Source organism: Pleurodeles waltl, chromosome 5 (assembly GCF_031143425.1).
Source record: "Pleurodeles waltl isolate 20211129_DDA chromosome 5, aPleWal1.hap1.20221129, whole genome shotgun sequence".
NCBI classification, from domain to species: Eukaryota; Metazoa; Chordata; class Amphibia; order Caudata; family Salamandridae; genus Pleurodeles; species Pleurodeles waltl.
Window position 1 is genome coordinate 1,698,169,269 of NC_090444.1, and position 22,921 is coordinate 1,698,192,189.

The 22,921-nt window shown below is 44.1% G+C and overlaps 1 protein-coding gene across 4 annotated transcripts in view; it reads left to right on the plus strand.

The window, feature by feature from the left end:
* The window catches only part of EVA1A (eva-1 homolog A, regulator of programmed cell death), a 718,938-nt gene that overhangs the window by 333,530 nt on the left and 362,487 nt on the right, over nucleotides 1-22,921 (plus strand). For all 4 annotated transcript variants that reach the window (XM_069236051.1, XM_069236050.1, XM_069236049.1 and 1 more), the window contains exons 4-5: nucleotides 3,722-3,874; nucleotides 19,680-19,823. In XM_069236051.1, coding sequence (XP_069092152.1) covers nucleotides 3,722-3,874; nucleotides 19,680-19,823 — 297 coding nt within the window. The remainder of the gene's footprint in view (nucleotides 1-3,721; nucleotides 3,875-19,679; nucleotides 19,824-22,921) is intronic.

A 22,921-nucleotide genomic window follows, 5' to 3' on the forward strand; every position in this document is an offset into this window, starting at 1 on the left:
GAGTGGACATTGGCAGAGGAACAACATATCGGAGCAAGGCGAAAATATCACAGGGCGAATGATGTTCTTATGAAATGGGCAAAAATACTGAGAAGTCTGACAGATCCACCAGATTCTAGGCCACCATGAATGGGATTTAGGACCGGGGTAGTATTACATAATTTAAATGTTATGAAGGAAGGAAACGAGAAGTTAATATCCATGTCACTAAATTTTTCTAGAAACTGTCTAGGAAACCTGAGAATGTGTATTAGCAGAAAGAAAGATGTAAGTCCGGAGATGGGGAACGTATCAATGATTTGGTATGTAGCCTATGGTTTTGATGATAAATGTATATGTAATAGATCGATCAAATATGTTGACATCGTATTGTTGCTTGTTTCTACCCCTTGGTATTTAGTATAATGTAATGCTTACACAATTCAATAAATATATGATTAAAAACAGTACGGGCAGTTTGTGTATTCAGGGCCGGCTTTAGGGCTGGTGACTCCCCAACCCCTTCACCTGTTCCTCGGTTTCACTCAGTACCACCCGGCAATTGTGCCCCTCATCTCTCCATCGCTCCCCTTTCACATACATTCATGTGTTTTAAAGCACTTATAAAGGCTGGCTTTACTAATCCACTCAGCTAGCCACTTAAAATATAGGGGCATGTTTAAGAGCCCCTAGCGCCCTTCTAACGCCACATTAGCGTCTTTTTTTTTTTCACACTAATGTGGCGTTAGTAGGACAAAAACACCGTGGCATATGTACAAAGTGGTGCAGTGCATGCATTGCGCCAGTTTGTATCCCTTTGTGCTACATTATGCCTGCGCCAGGAATAATGTATGCAAAGGTGGCATTCCCCCATTGGGGGGAGGGGAAGGCAAAAAAATGGCACAAAGAAATCTGGCAGATTTCTTTGCATCGTTTTTTTACGGCACTTTTAACGGCTGCTCAGAGCAGGCGTTAAAAGGAGGCTTCTGTTGGTTACAATGGACCTCTGGGTGCCTTGCAGGATTAGCATCAACATTTTTTACGCAAATCCTGCAAAGCGCGGGACTAGCATCAACGATTCTATCACTAGTCCCCTAACTACCACCATGTTGCACCGTAAATACAGCGCACTCATGGTGGCGTTAGGGGAGCGCTAAGGGGCGCAAGAAAAGTGGTGCAGCACTGTGTGCAGCGTCACTTTCTTGGGGCATACTTAAGAGCCCCTAGTGCCATTCTAACACCACATTAGTGTAATTTTTTTACACTAATGTGGCGTTAGAAGGCCAAAAACGCTGCGCCATATTTACAAAGTGGCTCAATGCATGCATTGCGCTACTTTGTAACACTTTGCGATACATTATGCCTGCGCCAGGCATAATGTATGCAAAGGGGGCATCGCCCCATTAGAGGGGGGCCAAAAAATGAAGCAAAGAAATCTGTCAGGTTTCTTTGCGTCATTTTTCTCCGGCACTTTTAATACCTGCTCAGAGCAGGCATTAAAAGAAGTCTTCCATTGGTTACAATGGGCCTCTGGGTGCTTTGCAAGATTAGCGTCAACATTTTTTACACTACAAAAAATTCTGACGCTAGTCCCCTAACTACCGCCATGGTGCACCGTATTTTAAATATGACGCACACATGGTGGCGTTAAGGGTGCACTAAGGGGTGCAAGAAAAGTGCCCCATAGTTCTGTTTTTTGCAGCAGGCATATTAACCCTCTGTGCTACTTTATGTTGAGTCAAAGCTACCACTAGGCAAAACTCCCATCTCTCTCCCTAGCAGGAACATTAATCACAAGAGGTATCTTGACATTTTAATTGTTTCTTGAAGGCTAAACACACAATTAACTTTTCAGCAGGTGCTTTTAAATCGCAAGTTTCGGAAGTTATTGCTAAACACAGCCCTCCTCCTCCCCCCCCAGAGATCAGCGCCCAGTGCGGTCGCACCGCTCGCACCGCCCAAAAGGCGGCCCTGTGTGTATATATCAAAATGTCTTTACAAACACGAACCCTTCTAAAAAAATATATATATATAAACATGATTCACAGATAGTAAAACAGTGATTTCGATGGCTTTGCACCCTTCGTTTGTAACAAGACACAAAGAGATGGGACCTAATTTCGAGTGCCTTGGGTTTTCTCCTGTATTCCCCATTCCACCGCCCATAGGTTACTGATACCAAAGATATTGGTAACTCCAGCGGAGGTAAGATTGGGGGATTAGGAGGTGTACCCTGAGGATACCCTCAGTAATGACTTCCAGGGGAATCCATAATTCCATACCTCTATCTCCTGATAATTCCTTATTTTCCCATGGAATTTCACCAAATAGTTTTGCCTTCTTGGAGCAGGTAAGCATGATGAACTTCAAATCTGCTGTTGATCTCTGGATCTCATAAATGCAATGGTGCCAGTACCCACTGTTACCGGCCCCATCGGAATTGCAGGAGCACTTGTAATAAAGCCTATTGCACATGGGTTACTTAAAGCGCTCCGAGCCTCATTACGAGCCTGGCGGTCTGATGACCGCCAGGGCTGCGGTTGGACTCCCGCCAATGCCAGATTACGACTTAACCTCGGCCTGGCGGTGCTGGTGGTCCTAATCCACCAGGACAGAACTGCAAGCAGCGCTGCCCTGGGGATTACAACACTCTTCTCCGCCAGGGGTTTCATGGCGGTAGCACTGCCATGAAACGGCTGGCGGAGACGGGTGCATGGGCAGTGCAGGGGCCCCCTGGCCAGCCCTGTCGCTTTGTTCACTGTCGGCTTTGCAGATAGTCAATCAATCAATCAATCAATCACAATATTTATAAAGCGCGCTACGTACCCGTTAGGGTTTCAAGGCGCTGAGGGGAGGGGGGGGGCTGCTATTGGTCGAAGAGCCAGGTCTTGAGGAGTCTCCTGAAGGTGAGAAGGTCCTGGGTCTGGCGCAGGGGGGTCTGGATGGAGTTCCAGGTCTTGGCGGCGAGGTAGGAGAAGGATCTGTCGCCGGAAGTCTTGCGTTGGAAGCGGGGAATGATGGCGAGAGAGAGGTTGGCAGAGTGGAGTTGGCGGGAGGGGACGTAGAAGTTGAGTCTGTTGTTCAGGTAGGCGGGTCCGGCGTTGTGGAGTGCCTTGTGCACGTGGGTGAGGAGCTTAAAGGTGATCCTCTTGTCCACCGGGAGCCAGTGGAGGTCCTTCAGGTGGTGGGAGATGTGGCATCGGCGGGGTACGTCGAGGACCAAGCGGGCGGAGGCATTTTGGATGCGTTGGAGTCGTTTGATGTCTTTTGCTGGGATGCCTGTGTAGAGTGCGTTGCCGTAGTCAAGTCTGCTACTGACGAGGGCCTGGGTCACCGTTTTTCTGGTTTCCGTCGGGATCCATTTGTAGATTCTACGGAGCATGCGGAGGGTGTTGTAGTGAACTTTGCAATGGGTGCTGGTGCACTCTACGCACTACAGCATTGCCGTCGACTATTACTAGCTGGAGACAATGCTGTAGGCTGCTATTCGCTGGGCCAGTGGGCCGAAACTGAGTTTCTGCCCGCTGAACCAGGGGAAAACTCATAATGGCCCTGACGGGGAGGCTGCCACACTGGCTGCAACCTACCCGACGTAACTTGAGCGGACAGGCTTTTCCATCCGCAGAAGTTGTAATGAGGGTAAGTATCTTTAGAGGCGACAAGGGCCAAGTGTTGAAAGCTAATTGTTGCGTTGTCTCTTTCATATATATTGTAAACTGAAGATGTCTTTCTCTCTCTGTAGATGAGTACAAGAGCAAAGTGGCCTGTGAAGATGACAAGCTGCGACTGAGCTGCAAGAGAAGCATGGTGATTGCCATCTATTCCGCCCTCTTTGGAAGGTCTCAAGGTGGCAGCCTGGAATGTCCCTATCGAAATCTGGTAGCTCCCACAATAGGTAAGATGGGCATCTCTAAGCTAGTCCCACCTGTTGCCACAAAGAAGTGCAATAAAATGACTCTAGAACAAGTTAACATCAGAGAGTGGAATGGGTCTAGTATTTGTAGCAGGGGTAAGCTAAGGGACCGTGGCCCCTGGACTGGGACAAGCAGGGAGGAAGAGAGTATTGATTTTGGAGGCAGTCCTGGCCAGTCTGTTATGTCCTCAGCCACCAGCCAACTGTTAAGGCGTGATGGGTTTGCCCGGATCACTGGGAGTCCATGTGGGGGATACTTGGGGGTGGGAACGTGACCAGTCTGGAGTTCTGCCACATCAGTTCTTTGATTTCGTCCTGAAAACATATTGTGACCAGAATATCGACTACCATTGTATAGTCAACCGAAATATATATCGTTACATCTATATTTACTACTATTAACTTCTCATAAGGGTACCTTGATGATAAATAGAGATTTACGATATTTGGTGCTACGAATAGTAAATCTATACTTACGTATGCACGCTCACTTTGACAATAAAGTGGTATTCATTATATTGGTATACATGCTTTTTGTAGAGAAATATATCTGTCCTTAAGTTTGTGTATACAACCACAAATCTGCCTTTGTCAATGGGGTTCTAAGCATAGACAGCCCGAGTGGTAAAGGTGCTGCTGGGAGTCCAGGGATTCCAAAATTAGTGCTTATGCGGTAATACCACACTTTTTCTACACACAAATGTTGCCAGGTAAAACCTTCCAGATTAGCTTGGAAGAAGCACCACAAATTCAGAGGTTTGTAGCTCCGACAGAGGGGAAAGTGTGGTATTACCATGGTGTTCTCATGCTGAGATGTGGAACCTAGAATAGGGTTGATACCAGTGCAGTATTAATATCCCAAATTAACTGAGCAGGTGTAATAAAGACCTAGATGCTAACTTTGCATTGATCATGTAAACTACAACTGCTAACTGTGCTTCACCAACAAAAGGATATTAGTTGGTGATAATTACGAATTTAGTTCATGACAATTTACTCCAACACCCTCAAAATAATTCTTAAGAAGCAAAATACATATATGATCAAGTTGTAGAATGCTGGAAATACACATCTTATCATATTGTAATAAGGTCCATCTACTTACGAGAGAGTTGAGCATCCACACCCGATCAGGTATCGTGGCACACGCAGAACTAGCAGCACATGGAGGAAATCAAAGAGTAGCCTTCTACTCCATGTAACCATCTTCATCCCATGTCCTATTATGGAGCCAGCGGCTAAACATAAAGATAAATATTGTAACAATGTTTCCGCTTTCTGTAGTTTGTTGACTTCTTCAAAATATTGGCCTAAACTGTAGACAAAATAGAATATATCACCATAAAGCCCTTTGCAACTCTACCAGGAGTGTGTTCTGCACCCACCTGTGCCTGTTACGCACCTCCACCTCCATTGCCTTGTAGCTTGCCTAGCTTCAAGGCAATGGAGCTTGTATAGATCTCCATTGCCTTGTAGCTTGCCTAGCTTCAAGGCAATGGAGCTTGTATAGACCTCCATTGCCTTGTAGCTTGCCTAGCTTCAAGGCAATGGAGCTTGTATAGATCTCCATTGCCTTGTGGCTAGTTTTGCAACGAATAGCTCCCGTAATACTTTTATGGACACGTATGAGTAATTCATTCAGTCTGTGACTGGTGCTGGTAATGATGATCTTCAGGATAACCTTTTTTTCAAGATTAACCTTTTTTCTGGTTTGAGATCCTTGCAGTAAATAAATAAGGTTCTTCAACACTCAGTTGTGCTTGTCTTTTGTCCTGTTCTCATTAGGTCTTGCTAGACCGCTTAACCTGTCTGCAGACATATTGTTTCAGTACTTTAATATATGCTTTGAGAGGGCCTTCGGTCTGCTTCTTGCTCATGATTGGATGGCTTTCTTGTCAGTCTTATCTCCCTGCTTGCAGTTGGATGGAAGGTCTCCCTATTCTTTTGTTTTTCCCATCCAGAGGATCATTTCTGTCTCACCATGTTTTGGTTAGTTGATGTTTTGTATCCTTTTGCTGTCTCCTTGACTTAATAAACATGGCCACCCACCTTCCACCACTGCTGCCTGATACTTATCACTGTGGGTATTTGCTTTATAAATGTAATAGGCTTTCAGAAAGCCAATATTGACATCAGAAGCCATCTTGGAATTCTATTATAGTTTATTAATCTAAATACAATGCCATGTTATATCGTATTTCTCATAGACACAATGCCACTCAGTATGGTGTAGTGTGGCGGCCATCTCGAAATTCTGTTTGTAGTACTAATTAATCCATTTATACCGTACCAAGATGGCTGTTAAATCATCGCTTGGTACAATGTTATGGCCATCTAGAAATAGTGTCACTATATTATACAACAAAAGAAAAAAGAGTTCCAAGATGGTCACCACATCATGTCATATGCATATAGATGCAACGTGATGCAGCATGACACAACGTGGCAGCCATCTTGGAATTCTGTTTTAATTGTATTATTTAATATTGGTTATACTGCTCCAAGCTGACTGTTATGTAGCTTTGAGGTGCAAAGTGATGGGCAGCAGTGCATGATTAGCTCTGAATATTTGCACTTTTGGCCAGTGAAGAATTTAAATTTTAACAAGCACTGGAAAAACAAACAGATGCATTAGCAAAGTCAGACTAGTTGACTTTGCCAATACTTGTTATACAGTTGAAAGGAAAGAGTCTGGATCCAGCAGCACAGTGGGTAGAACTTCGGTATTACCTTTCCAGAAACCTATGCTATCTTGCTTTACATTTATGGTCCACAAGATAAAAACTCCCAGACTGTAAACATTCTAACCTGACTAATAAAAATTCTGTTCAGTGGAAATGTTTCTAATTTAGTATATTTCTGCTTATCGCTGTGCTTTTCCTGGAAGAATTCTGCCACACTGTGCTGGTCTTCACAGACAACATAAACTGTAAACATTCAATCAGTGACAAAAATAGCCAGCCATTGGCAGATTATGATCCAGTTCTCTGATTTCTACCTCATGTATATCGAAATGCAAAACTCACCTCAGCACTAGATCAAGGACTTGTAGTAGCTCTAGGGAAAATGACATTTTGCCGTTCAAGCGCTTCACTTCCCTTGAGCATAATACAATTTTTAAGCCATAAATCTGCCACTCCCTTGTGATTGTTGTGGCGCAGTAATTCAGCTGCTTACCTTTGTTTTTTTAGAGCACTAGCCCTGATGGAGGCATGCTGCCCAAACAAGAACTAAGGCCAACCCTACTTTTTTGGATTTCTGATATTTGCTGTATTTTCCCTTGTGTTACCTGCTCTTCTTAAAGTCACGGTCTGCAGACCTATATCAAAGCATGACAGCCAGTCAGTGCTTAATTTGTAAATAAAAAGGTGGAGGTGCTTGTGCCCAAAGCCCTCCTCTGAAACATGCGGCTACTGCAATTAAATGTGCGAGCAGGGATTACTGAGGCAAGTAATCCTGAAGCCATCTCAGGCCTCTTCAATCCATTTACAGCCACTCCCTGCCCCTTCATCTCACTTTTGCAGCCTTCTGCTTTCTCCCATTGTGACGCTTTTTCGTTTTTTTCTTCCATTGTCTTTCCCATGTATGTCTTTTGCTCACAGTAAGGGACATATGTACCGAAGCATTTTCCCAATGGCACAGAATAGGTAAAACCCTTTGATACATCTGGTCCTAAATGATTAAGGCAGAAAAATAAGTGCCGGCCCCCAAAAATAAGTCCTGGTGCTCCGTACCGGAAACGACAGGCACAAATTAAGCACTGCAACGAGTAAGTACTATTTGCAGGTAGAAACACAACAGAGCTGGGTGGCTTTTCAGGGGCAAGATCCCTGGGCTGCAGGGAAGAGCGGTGCATGCCGGGATACCCAGTCAAAATGTGTATGGCATCCAGTGAGACAGGGAATATTATTTATTCGTCCTGCCCAAAATTGCAAAAGATATAGCCTTAAGCTACACTTCGTTCTGTTTCTCACAGAGTGCGGGATAATAATGGACGTTGATCCCTTAATCCAGCCGCCTCCGACAGGGATGTGAAATGCAGATTAGTGCTGAATGAGAGGCATAAATCCGTGTTTGGTAAAGAAAGTGCAGCTGTGTGTACAAGGATGAACTGGGAATGAAAGACACGAGTCTCAAGCTCAGATTTTTATTTGCAGTTAAAGTGCTCTCACTTTTTTAAGACGCCGTTTTCAGGGCCACTGGAATTATGTGGCACGGGAGGGCCAAACTGTGCGGCAGGGTTGAGTAAATTTACTTAGCAAGAAAATGCAAATTATATGGCTTAATGTGGCACTTTTTTTACTAGCATGCCTTATTTTTTCATATTTACACTTATCAATGTCTAGGAATTGGTTGCACCTCGTTTGATCCAGAAAAAGACTCAAATATAGCAACAGGCCCAAAGGGTCTTCCACAGCGCAACAACACGTGTCACTGCACTTTCAGTAAATTTTGAACTGTTTGAGCTAAAAACCATTTTGTTTTGTTAAAAGCTGCAGATTATGCGGCAGATGGTGGATTATGTGGCAAAGGCGGCAAATTTACATGTGAAAAATGCTGCGGCCGCACAGTCTCATAATTCCATTGGCCCGGCCATTTTCCACAACGTTCATTCAACTGCACGCTACACTGCTGATGCTATGTTCACAATGATATATACTGTGACAACAAGAAAAGTTCATCTCTTGTGTGTGTTTTACGGTTTTTCGTCTAATGCTTAGTGAAGTGCGGCTAGTGTTACACCAGGAAGAGAAAGTTGCAAAACAACTACTCATTAGGAATTGTAGCAGGAAATAAAATCCCCCACGTTCCTTGGTAAACGTGAGTCACCCCCCGATAAGAGTCTGGTGGGGAGACGTGGGGGCGTCGGGGTGAGACTGGGAGTAACAAATCAGGCTGAGAACCACAAATCCTATATCCTGAAACAGGACCACGTAATGAGGTCATTGCCCTTCTCGTAAAGCTAGCTGGTCTCCTTACTCAGATTGGTAACAATGAACTCAGTAAGTGAAGTCACGCGCATCGAAACAACAGTGAAGTCACGCGCATCGAAACAACAGTGAAGTCACTCGCATTGAAACAACAGTGAAGTCACGCGCATTGAAACAACATTGAAGTCATGCACATTGAAACAGTGGGTGTCTCTGTACAACTTAGGAGTCACCCTAGAATTAACAAATACAGTCATGCTTAAGAATTCAGATAGGTATAAAAAGTCGTGATTTTGCCTCCATTTATTTATTCTTATGTTTTGGGCACATGCCCAACTCTTATGGAATGCTGAAAGAATTTCAAGAGTACTCCTGGAAAACTTCAGCGGTCCGAGTATGCCAGGTGTTTTCAAACCTGTGACCTATGCATATGTAGAATGTTCACTTGGTGGAATAACTACTCAGGGAAGTGTAATATAAAAGTGCATTAGCATTTGAAACTTTTTTTTCCCAGGGGGGGAAAACATTTTGCCCATGGAGAAATCTCTTGCATACACCCCTACTGAATACTTGGGGATATCTCCCTTTGACTGTCTCAGAAACATGTTTACTCCTGTGCTTTCAAACAGTGCATTTTCAGATTTTGCAAAGCAGGGGTCTCCAACCTTTTCTGTAATAAGAGCTATATATATTCAATAAATAGCTTCCTGAGCTAGTAAGATTACTAAGGTTATAATAGTTACCACATTGGGCAAGATTGCTGCCCAACTGAATGGGTGAAATGCTTGAAATGGAAATTCAACTTTTTTAGACAAACATCCATTTACATGTTCTGAAAATAAACACATTTTCATCTCAAATACGCCCTCTCAAGTTTGGTATACATATTTTAATTCAACAAAGTTCAGGTTTCGTATTTAGAAGGCTGGGCTGCACGCAGGAGAGCTACTTACAGGCTGCCAAAGCGACCAGCAGCTCAGGAGCTACTCTTTGGAGAAGCCGGTTCTAGAGTAGCACACTTCCTGCAAATTGTTACTGAATATCCACAAACCTAACAAATATCATACACTGACTTTCATATGAACCCCCACAAACGCTCCTCTGCAACTCAGTTTGTAAACGCAGGTGGTGTGTCACATTTTGTGGAGGGAAAATTACATGAATGAAGATTTTGTGTATTGACATTGCACTCAGGTGCACAAACTTTGTGAATGGAATCCTGCGTGAGCATGTTTTACCCTTCTGGCGTACGTCTACCCTCTTTTTTTTAATTTTTCTGAAAACATTACGTATGTATAATTTAAAGAAAGTGTCACTCCCAAGATGCCTATAGCTGGAGGGTGAAATATTTGACCTTATTTTGCTGCAGATTGCAGAGTGGGGTGTTGACAGAATGACTGGGAGTGGAACAGTGGTGGGGTGTATTAAAAACAGGCAGACAAGTCTCAGCCTCAGAAAGTGGCACACCCGTTTACTTTTAGGACGGGTCTTAGGCAAAGAAAAAAATAATTTTTAATGGCTAACGTATGTTCGCTTATTCTTAAAGAAGAAAAGAAAAGCCTCCCATATGGCCTGCTCGTGGAAGGAGTCAAGTTGTGCGCTGTACAAAGTAAACTTTGCATTGCGTTTGCATTTATACAGCGCTTCTTACCCTGATGAAGTGCTGGGGCGCTTGCAGATGGTTAGCAGGCTGTCCTGCTGTGATACCCTGGATGACTGGTGTCTAGTGCCTCAGTTTTGTGTAAGGACTAGAGGTCTGCTCTCATCTTGTCGTTGTCACTGCCTGTGCGTGAGGTGGAGACTGAAAGAATTAAGAGAAGTCGCACAGGGGGACATACAAACAGTCTCATAAACTCAGAGTTTGTTATAAAAGAGTACAATAGTGACTGTCAATGCCATCACAGGCATCACAATTGACATTAGTAGCAGTTTGGGTCCATTTAAAGGGGCTGTATGGTGAATGATGTCACAATATGTCTCAAAGCCCAAACAAACGTCATCACACAAAGGCGCATTCTGGAATGCTGACTGGTGGTCGTTAGTGATGCAGGACTGGGGGGAGGGAATGGTTTTCTACGCTGGCCGGCCTCTTTCAAGCTTACTGAACTCTGGTAGTATAATTCCAGCACTGGAAGAAATACTGTGCTTATAGCGCTGTGAGGGTACAGTGCGAACTCAGTCGCAATATAACCATTGACACTTGCACTGAAATTATAAAGTGTATGGGAACCCACAGAACTCATGCTGGACTGAAGATGGTTTCATGTTGCCAGGGCCTAGAAAGCATGTAGGCCACCACGCTCAGACAGAAGGCAACGGAGGCACAAGTCCTCAAATTAGGGGGTGTTTCCATGGGAGATGGGACCAACGAAGGGGCCACCTACTGGGGAAGTTGATGGGCAGGAGCAACACTCCAGAGAACCAAAGCAAGGCTCTTAGCTTCCATGAAGATTTAATTTGGTGACAGCCACCACATGGAAAATTAATCAGCTAAAAAAATCTTAGTACAACTTTGAAAGGTCCACGCCAGAAACTGTCTGCCTGCCTCTGAGAGTGCACGCCACACTAAGCTCGATCTCAGGCGATCCCGGAAACGCTGGCTGTCTTTCCTGATCAGGTCTTTGCCGCATAAATGTTCTAGATTGAGAAGTATTGGGCATTAGGCAGGAACACTGGCTTTAAAAGCCTGGCCCAATGGCGTCTTACCTTGTTCTGTCCCAAGTACCGCCCCAAGGATATTGCGTGGCCATCTTACCCACCAGTGCTGCCTCCTTTTGGTTGCATTTGGGAAGAGATTCTTCACCATTATCTTCAGGTCATATTACCATGCAGCACATCCTGCTATTAACTTTAACTGTCTGCACACACCATTTCTATATTCCCTTTATGTGTTTCTTCTGGAATGAGCAGCCATCATCTGTCCCTTGTAACTTACTTCAAAGCTAGACGTGAATATAAAAATAAGCCAGTAAAATAGCGCTTGTTTACTTCTTGGTGAATCCTAGATGAATTACAGTTTTTTTTTATTGTTAGTTAACTCAATGGTACTCATTTTATCGACTTCCGAAGGATGAAAAACTGAGCGGCCCCACCAGTGTTTGTACCCGTGGCTATGAGAACAAACACAGGTTCCTCAGGGTAGATGCACTAGACCACTAAGCCAGCAGACAAGGGAGTGAGAGTCAGGCCAGCATGCTGCACTACTTGACACATAATAGTACCAGGTGATGAAGAGCGGGTCTGAGCAGGCTTTCAGTACAAGGCCACAACAGGCCTTTGACCTAGAGGGCCCTGTGGTTAAACCACTCTGACACCCTCTGCTGTAGTCCAGCCCACAAGCGGCTGACCTCAACTCTGGGTCACTGAACTTAAAGCACATTCATTACTGGCAGCTTCAAGCTGACAAGCGGTGTTCATTGAACAGAGGCTAACCTTGCTCCTTTCTCACTTGTATCTACTAAAACAAGCATGTTCAATGCAAAGGGTCTCGCATTTGCTTGAGCTAGAGCTATTAGCGTTGTAAAGAAAAAAAAATGCAGCGCGATCGCACTATGTAAAATGCAGCGCGATCGCACTATGTAAAATGCAGCGCAATCGCACTATGTAAAATGCAGCGCGATCACGCTGCGTGGAAAATAAACAGATAAAGTAGACCGGACACCATGCTGAAAACATCGAGCCTCGTATGTTTTTGGTACTTTACCGGTGCTGTGTAGGTGGGCTAAACACCGGAAAAGGCATGACGTATGCATGCCTTTCACAAATGAAAGCATGCGGATTTTAAAAGGCAAGCCCACGAACCAATGTAAGTGACTGACGTGGCATGGGCGTGGTTGGAAGCCCAAAGAGAGATTACAGAATGGGACGGAGCGATTTGCGCTCGCCCATAATGACCTGCTTGTAGACAATACTGGCATTGTAAGTGCATGCACATCCGTGGGTGGCCCCACAGCTTTCTGACTTGGCCCTTTTAAAACTAACTTAGGATCAGTATTCAGTCTTTGCTTTGGGAGCTTCCTCAGCCTGTCGGCAGCCTATCACAGCCACTCCTCTGCAACACAGTAAGCACATGCCACAAACCCTCTTAGTTTGTACCTTTCAGATTCCATTGTTGTGTGTTGTGAATACTTCGTGAAAAATTCCTCTTCATTGCGTTAAAGGAGGAGTTCCCTTCCAGTGAGGGGAAATTCTGCCCACCCGTAGTTTGGTTAAAACCTTATAGGACACTGAGTTTTTTCAGTACTGATCATTTTGGGTTTTTGAGCTGTTGTTTTTATTAATGTGTTTGACATGGAATTTTATATTGAAACCAAATACAAACAATAAAATAACACACTGCCAAATCCAGCAGTACTTGGTTTCAGGTCTGACAGCGGACCTGAGGCAGCAGTGATATTGAATATTGTCTGCCACATTGGCTATCGCGGACCACTTGATCCTCTTCAAGCATGTAATCCACTCAGGTTTTCAAGATCCTGCTTTGAAATAGCACAAATCCTTTTGCTATAACTCATCCTCCACTTTCTTATCAATTCATGCATTTAGGTCTGGATTTACTCCTCTGAGTTGTGGGGGCTCGCGCGGCTTGGCTCATTGTTTCTCTAATCAATTCATTAGTTTGGATTGTCTGCTTACAATTGTGCCAATGTTACTTGGATGACGGACTTTTAATCTGTTTTCCGGAGGAAATTCATCCAGTGGGAAATCCAGTGGTTTACAGTTGGCGTTAAGATGGGAATGCACCTTCACATTTTTCTTTTTTTCCCGACTAAAGCAAAACTCAAAACACACATTTTTAATTTTGTAGTAAACAAGATGATGTTCTAAGCTAAAAAAAAAATAGTGAGATAATGCATAACATGTCAATCTAGAATAACTTCAAGCAGCAAAACTATTGCTAGGGGGAATGACATGCTGTTTTCTGCTCTCCATGAAAAATGAGTGTGTTTGCACACCTAAAGAATCTTTTTTGGATAAAATGTAGGTGTACAAATTGTGTATAAAAATCCTTAAGGAGGAATTTGAATACCCTGTGCCTTCCAAATGGACCACAACCCCACTCCGGCAACTCCAACTTCTACTCTTTTGCTAAATTGAAACTCTACTGTACTGATTGATTTTCTGTTGTCAAACGTCAAATTTGCCGACTTACCATTTACAGATCCTCATTCTTCTTATAAGGATTTGCGATTTACTCCCACAGATTAAAACCTTTGTTCAATTAAATTGCACTTAATTGCACAAACGTTTTTGTGACTCTGTCCATAATATCCTTGTGTTTCTGTACGTTCATCTGCTTGATTGAGAGTGCCTAGAAACAGATTGAGCTCCATTATAAAGCACACAAACATAAGATGTGACCATACGGCTTAGCCTAGTTACATTTTTGTTGTATGCAAATCTTTTCCCTGAAACATGTCATTTATGGATGTTGCTGACTCGAATAACAATCCTACAGCATGTGAACACATTGGAAATGTAACCAGCATTTGCAATGCAGTGTGTCTCGCGTTTGCTCGAGTTAAAGTTATTAGCATTGTAAATTCCTAACTGGACTTTTCTTGCCACTTAAATTGAAGATGAAAATTAAAACAGTTGACATAATCAAGCCGATTCAAAGCGCCATGGCCGACATCAGCGTGAGCGCGAATGAGAGACACAAAAAGAAAAGGAAGTTCGCTCGCAGTCAAACGTATCGTCAGTCGGCATTTATCCATGTAACTCGGGCAGTCTGCAAGGCGGTAACAAAACTGCCCCAAGGAGGGCCAAACGTAAAGCATTTACCAATGATAACAAAGATTTTTGATTATGTGTTTAATAATATTTCCCTAGCATTAAAGACTTAAACATCCTCTACATATTTTCAGTCCTTATTGGTCCTATCAGCCTAACCAACTTTCCTTCTAAACACAAGTCTCTCTTATTAAAGAGCTCCAGGGAGAGCCATTTGTGAAAAGTATTTTTGGCTGTCACGATGAGGCGGGAACCACAATAAAACATGACACTTTAAAGGGCGAAGGACTTCATCTTTGTAAGTGAAACCCCCATAAGCTCTATCACACTTATTTCATCCACGATACTAGGATTGGGCTACTTGATTGAATCATCTAAACCTTAATTTGGTGCCAGCTTCTCTTTTTGGGATTATTAAACCTATTGCAGTCTCATACAAACTTCACAAGCTAGGGTGGCCCCCTTTATTTAGGTCATCATGGACACTGCTTTCAGCCCTCAACTTTTGTGTGATAGCCTATTGCATTCTGAGTGTTTTAGTCGTGTTCTGCATGCATTGAACTAATTAGCTGAACACCTTAAATCAGTGATTTGTTGGTGAAACGTTCAGGACTGGAGATGGTGTCCTTAATGACCTGGAGTGAGGAATTAACCTTGCTAGCAGAAATGTTGTGATATTTTCACATAAAGGCTCCCAAGTTGTATTTCGCATTAATTGAAGAACAGTAGAATTTCTACAAGAAACGCTGTGCGCGTGGTGAAGTGCTACTGTATATGGACATGATTCGCTTGGACTATGACGGGTACATAAAGCTGTGTGGTTAAAGGTGAGGAGGAGGATGAATTCAAACAAAGAACAGGACACTGCTTACATTAATATAACTCTTAAATAGCACACATTAAGGAACATAACACAATTTCATATTAGGAATACAGAGTTACATCCTTCCAAAACTGGCCACAGCTAATATCAAGTCTTCATGGTTTGCATCCGCTACCTGCGAAGCTGTGTCTCAAAATGCCTTTGCATTCTGCTTTGTGCACAAAGAGCCGCTACACTGCGCTGCTCCCGGCCTGGAGCATTTGTGGCCTCACCCACAACTCCAAAGCCCCACCATTAACAGGCAGCACTGCAGATAACACCTTTTCATCATCCATGCCCTGGAAGATTGGGTAACTACCTACTAGACCAGGTCAGGGGTGCTTTGAGGCCTTGACAAGAGCTAAGCGCTATATAAATGTTGAAAAAGAGGAAAGCCCTATATAAATGTCACAATACATCACAATGCCAACTTCTCCCGTTTCTGTTCCTGCTAACACTGACCATTTTTTTTAATTGACGCTTTTGCTTGTTGAGCTGATGTGAACTTGGCCACAAATCAACAAGTGTCATGCAGCCTGCTCTTTCGAGAATGTGGAGTTTTTCCTGGTGAAATAGATTGCATCAAACAATAGCAGAAGAACCTCCCTCATATTTTCATTCATTCATTTTCTCAGTCCCACACAAGACCTCCCGCCCCCCAGGGAGCACATGCCAGGAATGTGCTCTGTGAGGACCGCCCGGGGCGGGTCGTTCATAGTTCAATGAGGTCACTGCGCTGACGACGCAGAGCGTGCGTACACGTAACCCAACTCAACGTCAATGGGACCCTCTTGTGAACTGAGCCTAGAGCACAGAATTTGATATTGGCCCGGGAAGCTAACACCGCCCTCCTTGCCCCGGTGGATACCACGGACAGGGCTCTCTGAAAGGGCGGCCTGTCATGTCCAATAGGGAAGGAGCCGGCATGATTTATGGCCGAGGCTGAGAGTCATCCATCACCCAGCTGTCGGACAGATGTGTGGCTGACACCTTCCACTCACGTGAGGAAAGGATACAGGCTTCGATTATGACGCGGCAGGACTCAAAAGAGTCAGCATCCCTTTTTATGGCAGTCTTTGAAGTAATGCTCGGTACTCTTACTGCATTATCGAAAAATATCTGGAGGGAATCCATATGTAATATGACTATACTTCCCTTTTTAAACTCAATCCATGTTTACTTTATAAAACATGACACTTCATCAGAATTTTTTCTTTGGTCTGATTTTTGAGTTTCATTAACTTTTAAGTCAGGTAAAAACCACACTCAACCCTGGGGAAATATTGCTACAAACAGCATTTTTGCTATTGTTATGCAACGCAGTGGCACTCATTTGATTGTCTACAGAAGGATGAAAGGCTAGGTGAATTCACTGTGTGTCAAACCTGTGACCAGGAGGTTGAACACAGTTTTTTTCTGGCGAATACACCGCTTCACCGAGCCACCGAACCCAGTTAATGTAAGGCGCTGTTTCAGTTAGTGGTTGAATGACTATATGATACAAACAGTACCTGTTCTAATGTTTCCAACTTACTGCCTTACAGCCCTCTTTTTTTCCATACTTAATAATAATCGTCTGCTCGAGATGCCTGTGGAAACTTCCTGACAGGAAGTGAAGCTCTGGAGGCATGGGGGGAATTATGAGGCTGCAGGCCTCCGAGGTCCATGCTCCAATCTTACGAAAAACTGCCCAAGTCCATTCTCTCACAGGCAGCTCTCTGTGATGGGAAGTCCCCCTCTTGGTGTACAGGTATCGCCCCCTACCCTGAGTTCTGACTGCTTGTATCTAGTATCATGGCACTTGATTTTTGGCCCCATCCTTACGCTCACCTAGCGTGTGAGCGGAAGCCCTAGGCCAGTGGTTAACAAAACGTGAGTGGGCTCCCCTGCAAGATATGCTGAAGGCCCCCCCCACATTCACATCAGATGGGGTTGATAGTTTCGCTAATCCAGAGCCCCTCACTGCACCGTGGGGCTGCAGAGGCCTCTGGTATGATCCTAGGCCTGTCCCCTGACAAAGGTAAGGCCCTGAAGGGAATACCAAGCGTGCACATGGTGGACTACTGTCATGGGTTGAGCACATAGAGTGGTGGTGGCAGAGTATTTTGTGGATCTATAGTTTGACAGTCCTGTTTAGCTGTACCTCTAGAGTGTAGGACTGCTGGCCCACTAATGAACTTAGTCTCCGGCTTTATAACTTTGTAAAACTTTCTGTTTTGCCACAAGCCTTGAAATACACACACAGGGCTCTATGCCCATGGCTCGTCCATTTCTATGAAAAAACGACTATTTCTGATCCCCAGAACATGCTGTAGCGGAAAGGACTAACAGATTCACAAACCCTTTGTGGCACATCACTTGACCGTGAGAAAGAAAACTGGAGACACACCCTATTTAACCTTTGTGCCCCTCCCCTTCAGCGAGGAAGCACTGAGAGGTGGTGACATCAGCTCACCAGAATGCCAGTGACAGCGGAAGTGAAAGCAATCGCCCCTTCAGACCGTTCTATGGTGTCAGAGGAAGTGACATCACATGACCCTTGATCCTGATGATATAAATACTGCAACATGACTTTTGACGCTCGACATAGCACATGAAATGATTTTGTAAAACCAAGAAGGACCTTTTTTTAGCCCTTTATTGTATTTTTAGTTGCGGTCGGTAGTTTTTTTTAGAATAGCAGGAAACTGTCTGCGCTCTATGGTATATATGTTTGTATTGTGCTTACTTTACCTGAAGAGGCGCTGAAGCGCTTTGCAGGCGAGTAGCACTTTATTTGGTGGGAGCGCAGTACTAGTGATTGTCACGTACAAGGATTACACTTTGTCATGCTGTTTTATGCAGCGCCCTGCCTTTTGCATTTTGCTTCACGTGCAAATTAATTGGGCAGTTCGTCATAAACAGAAAGAATTGTGTGTTTTGAGTTACAGGGAATGCTTTAGATAATTAGGGCCTTTTTTTGTCAATACAGATGTTAGTGTTGTGATGCTGCTTGCCTTCTACACGTCATGCCATTGGTGTGCAGTTCTTTATACCGTTAGTTATGAGCGCCTGCACATTTAAGGCAATTTAAAAGTATTTTATTTTGCTTTGTTTGAAGTTCTGCTCCCTTTAGTTTGATTCCATTCTTTTACAGTGGTGGCTCCTACGGAACGGGGGTAACAGGTTGGGGGGATCAAAAAAGAACACCTACCTGCTCCGTCGGAAGACAGGTTCCGTCTCTCCTTCGTCCTCGTCCTCTTCCTGACTCCTGGCAGCACACAGGCTCCCAGACTCCCCTAAGCCAATCACGACGCTGCTGTCACCGGGCCAGGTGGAGGAATGCTAAGTACGCATGTCTGTTTGGCCGGCCCAACATTTATGGTGCACTCCACTACTCCTCCCTCTGACGTAGCCCAGCCCCTGCCCTAACCTGGCTGCAGCACTGAAAAATAATATGATAATAACACTGCATTATCATTTTCTTTTTCTTTTTTGCAGTGCTTAAAGCAGTAGGGCAACGCCACTGCAGTTCTTTTATGCCACCATGGAGGAAAGGGCGTATTTTGGAGGATAAAAAAAACAGTTTAAAGTGAGTAATAATAAACTGACAGGTAGCATTTTAGAAAGAGGGGCTGCGTAAAATGTTTCTATGCATTTTTCATGGCCCCTATCAACTAAGGGTTGGGGGGGTCAGAGGCGTTTTCTGCCCCATAGCATTCAAGCTACAGCGCACTAACAAGGCACAGCAGGGTCAAAGCCAGTCTGGGGTCGCTTGTGTTCCCCTTTGATGGGGGCCTCGCCTGGCAGCTCAGGGTGGACAGTTCCCCTGATGAGCAGGGTCAGTACTGATTTGCATAAAGTAAGCTTATGTCTAGAATGGCATAGAGGATAAAAGACAGTGGGCTGGAATGCTATCCAGAGGGATTGTCAGAAATTCAGATTATGTGAAAGGTTTTACTCCATCACATTTTGTGTGCCCTATAGCATTATTGCCCTTCTGCCTTGGCCATTGTGGTTGTTAAAAGTCCTCTCTCTTGTTGTAGTCCATTGCCCACAGTTCAGGGCTATGGCTTCACAAGCATGAAACCTCTCGACAGCGGGATGTAATGCTTAGTTACATCATTTGTATGTTGTCCTAATCGTCTTTTGTTTGTGCAAATTCTGAGGATGAATTCACATAAATGATATAGTGAGATACTTGTAAATCTCATCACCAGATCCCCTCAAACATTGTCAGATCAGCTTTGTTGAATTGTGGTATTTCCATGCTTCCTTTCAGAGTGCCAGTCTGCCTCCGCCCTGCAGTTGATGACACGGCGCTGCCACGGCAGGAGAAGCTGCAGCGTATTTGCCAGTACTTATGAATTTGGAGATCCCTGCTACCCAGGAATCCACAAACACCTCAATGTCATCTACACCTGTGGTAAGGCAGACTCCTCCTGAGACATAATTTGTTATCCATGTTGTAAATGCTAGTGTGTAATACGCAGCAAATGCTTACCCCTAGCTTGTTCTTACAGTCATGATTAGCACTGTGTTTGGCCTGTGATCAGGTCCATTGGAATTATGAAGCAGGGTTGGACCAGATTATATGGCAAGGTGACTAAATTATACGTAAAGAAAAGGCAAAATATGCAGCATAATGCAGCCCATTTTGTGATGGTGTGTCTTCAGTATTTTGTCATTTTTAGATATGCTAACACTTTCTGAGCAATGGTAACCTCATTAGTACTAGTTTGACACCCAAATGCAGCAATTAGCAACTGGGAGGTGACCAGTTAACCTTTTCAAAGGTCCTTCTATTGTGTGGCAAAATGTGTTGGTGCATTTATACCAACTTTTGATCTGTTTGAGCTAGAAACATTTTTTGTTAAAATCTGCAGATTTTGCAGCAGATGATGGATTATGTGGCAAATGAGGCAAATCTACACTTATGCAGAAAAAAACGTGGTCACTGAAACAATTCCGATGGCCCTGCCTATGCTCTCTCCTGCATGGTAGGGTAACATGAAAACGTTAAATACAACTGAAATCGCACTGTTTTCTCTTGTTTCGTGATGATGTTTGACTGGCTTGCACACACAACATGTGAATGTAAGGTTATCTTCCCAAGGATGGATCTTTGCATAGGCAGAAATACTGTGTGAAAGCCTACTACTGTGCATAGTCATCTGCATAGTTTGTGCAGTGTTTTTGTGTTGGTGGCAGGGGAGATCGAAGGAGTCACGCTTGGAAGGGAGATGGGAGAGAGGGAGATGGGAAAGAGGTAGATGGGAGAGAGGGAGATGTGAGTAGTGGTGTTCAGAGTGATATCATGTTATTTGGTGGGCCTCTTTAGTCTGTGTTGAAATAACATACTTGCTTTCTTTGGAGTTCATATTCTTCATAGTGTTTCAAGAGAATCATATTTTTAGTTACATTTAAGGGTCACACACACACACATACACACACACACACCCCTAGCCACTTGCCGCCCAACCCCAAGGTCCGTACACTGTTTATTAATATTGTTGAGTGTGGGGAGGGGCCAGGACTCATGAGAGACGTGCATCGGAGTGAATCGAGTGCTGGGAGTGTGGCACTGTGCTCCCTCCCTCCTTTGTGTGATAAGGCTCCCTTGAGATGATGAGCTGACAGCTCTGGTGATGCACCCGCGCTCAGTGAGTGCTGAAGAGACCCATGAAGACTGTGAGCAGCATTTCCAGCACCTCTAAAACTACCTGTTGCTCTCCACTGAAGAATCCTGAAACCCATGTCTAGAGATACACAGCACTGAAAAGTCTACAAAAAGTAGACCCCTAAATGCTAAAGTCAGCCTATTTTGCATTTACAATGGCCTCTTGTGTGTGTCACCCATTTGCACCAGAAATACAATACTTTCAGGTAATACGTCTAAGCTCAATTCACTGACTTAAATGTTTTATTTTCAGGCAACACGGTGTATCCAATCAATTTTAATACACTGTGAAATATCTTGTTCAAACGAAATCCTTGCAAAAGGCAGGCTTTGGATAAAACAAATAGTTAGAAATCCTTGTCGGCGGAGGTGGAGCAATGCATTGCCCACCTCCATGGGTCTGGACTCGACTACCTGCTGGAGTCCAGGCATAAAATCATTTTCATGAATAAATGAACAATGGTCCCAAGAGGTTCCAGCCGTGTCACAGTGCAGCCTCTTCTGGGCGCTACAGCGCACCTCTCTCTCAAACATTTCCACTGGGAAGTAATGCCATCTATGTCTTTCGATGTGAAGGCTTAACTTGTAACTGCATTTTTAGAATTGTTAACACCTATTAGTGAATCTTTTTCACATGCATCACCTAAGCCAGGTGGTATCCAATGTACATAAAAAGATAAGTAAAGTACAGAAGATCAGGTTCTCAGCTGTATGCCACAAACCCATGAAACCTACATGGTGAAGTGTAGCTGTGCATCACATAGCAATTGTATGGTAAAGCTCGTATGGCCTGTGCTCTTATAACAGATGAAGGAGTGTCCCTGGCTTTTTGATGTAAGGGTGTTCACAATTACAGGCTGCTAAGGGATGGAGCGGGCACCGATGACAGTCAAATGCCTCAGTGCTTCTTGTGACCACATTGGTGTTCCCAAGGAAAGTTACAAAGCTTGCCCAGAGGGGTTTGGGCTCATCCTTGACTGCCATAGTGCCTTGCTGAGGGATGGCCATGCTGCGCTAGCGACTCTCCAGAGGAACCAAGTGGCAGTGAAGGCCCACCGCTGCTTACATGGCGATTGCCAGGCTTTTCGGCAAGCGATGTGCATTATCATCACAAACCATGGCAGGTTGCTAGCGCTCTGTTGCTCTTTTCATGGATCTTCCTTCTTCTAATGTCTTGCATTAGTACATGTGGATCGTTTGGATGTGACTTGGGATTGCTGGTGTCTGTACTTTAATAATCTCTGAGCTGAATGTGTGCACGAGTCACTGGCTTCATTGATGGGGATATTGATGCTGCAGGAGTATACATTCTGCCCTTGATTAATGTGCTTTCTTCGTAACAACGCATCCCTTGTACTTTTCATGTGTGCTCTGCCGTTTCCCCCACACGTTTGTGTGTCTGTTCTCTCTTTATTGTGGTGAAGTGCTTATTGAGTGGTTGTTACGTAGTGGGTGGGTGTGTGAAAGATGGAAGTCCTCATCATGAAACTGATTTAATCTTTGTGGGGCTTAGTCCTCGATTTGAATTAGCAAATACGGTTTGATTGGAAATATCTTCTCTATTTGATCAATTTAATATCCTGGTGGTTACTCTGGATTTTGGAAGTATCTCTGGTCAAGTGACTCTTTAATCACATTTTTCATGTATGAGTTTGATGGATCAGACGCAGAGAATTCATTGTTGCAAATTATGACCCCGTTGTCCTCAATAACCAGAGTCCGGTTGCTGGGTTCTCTGAAGACTTGAGAAGTGCTTTGTCACGTAGCTGCGCAACATGTTAAACAAATCCTACACAAACATCAGCCAGGATTTAGGCCTTGACATGGAATGGAAACAGGACTGT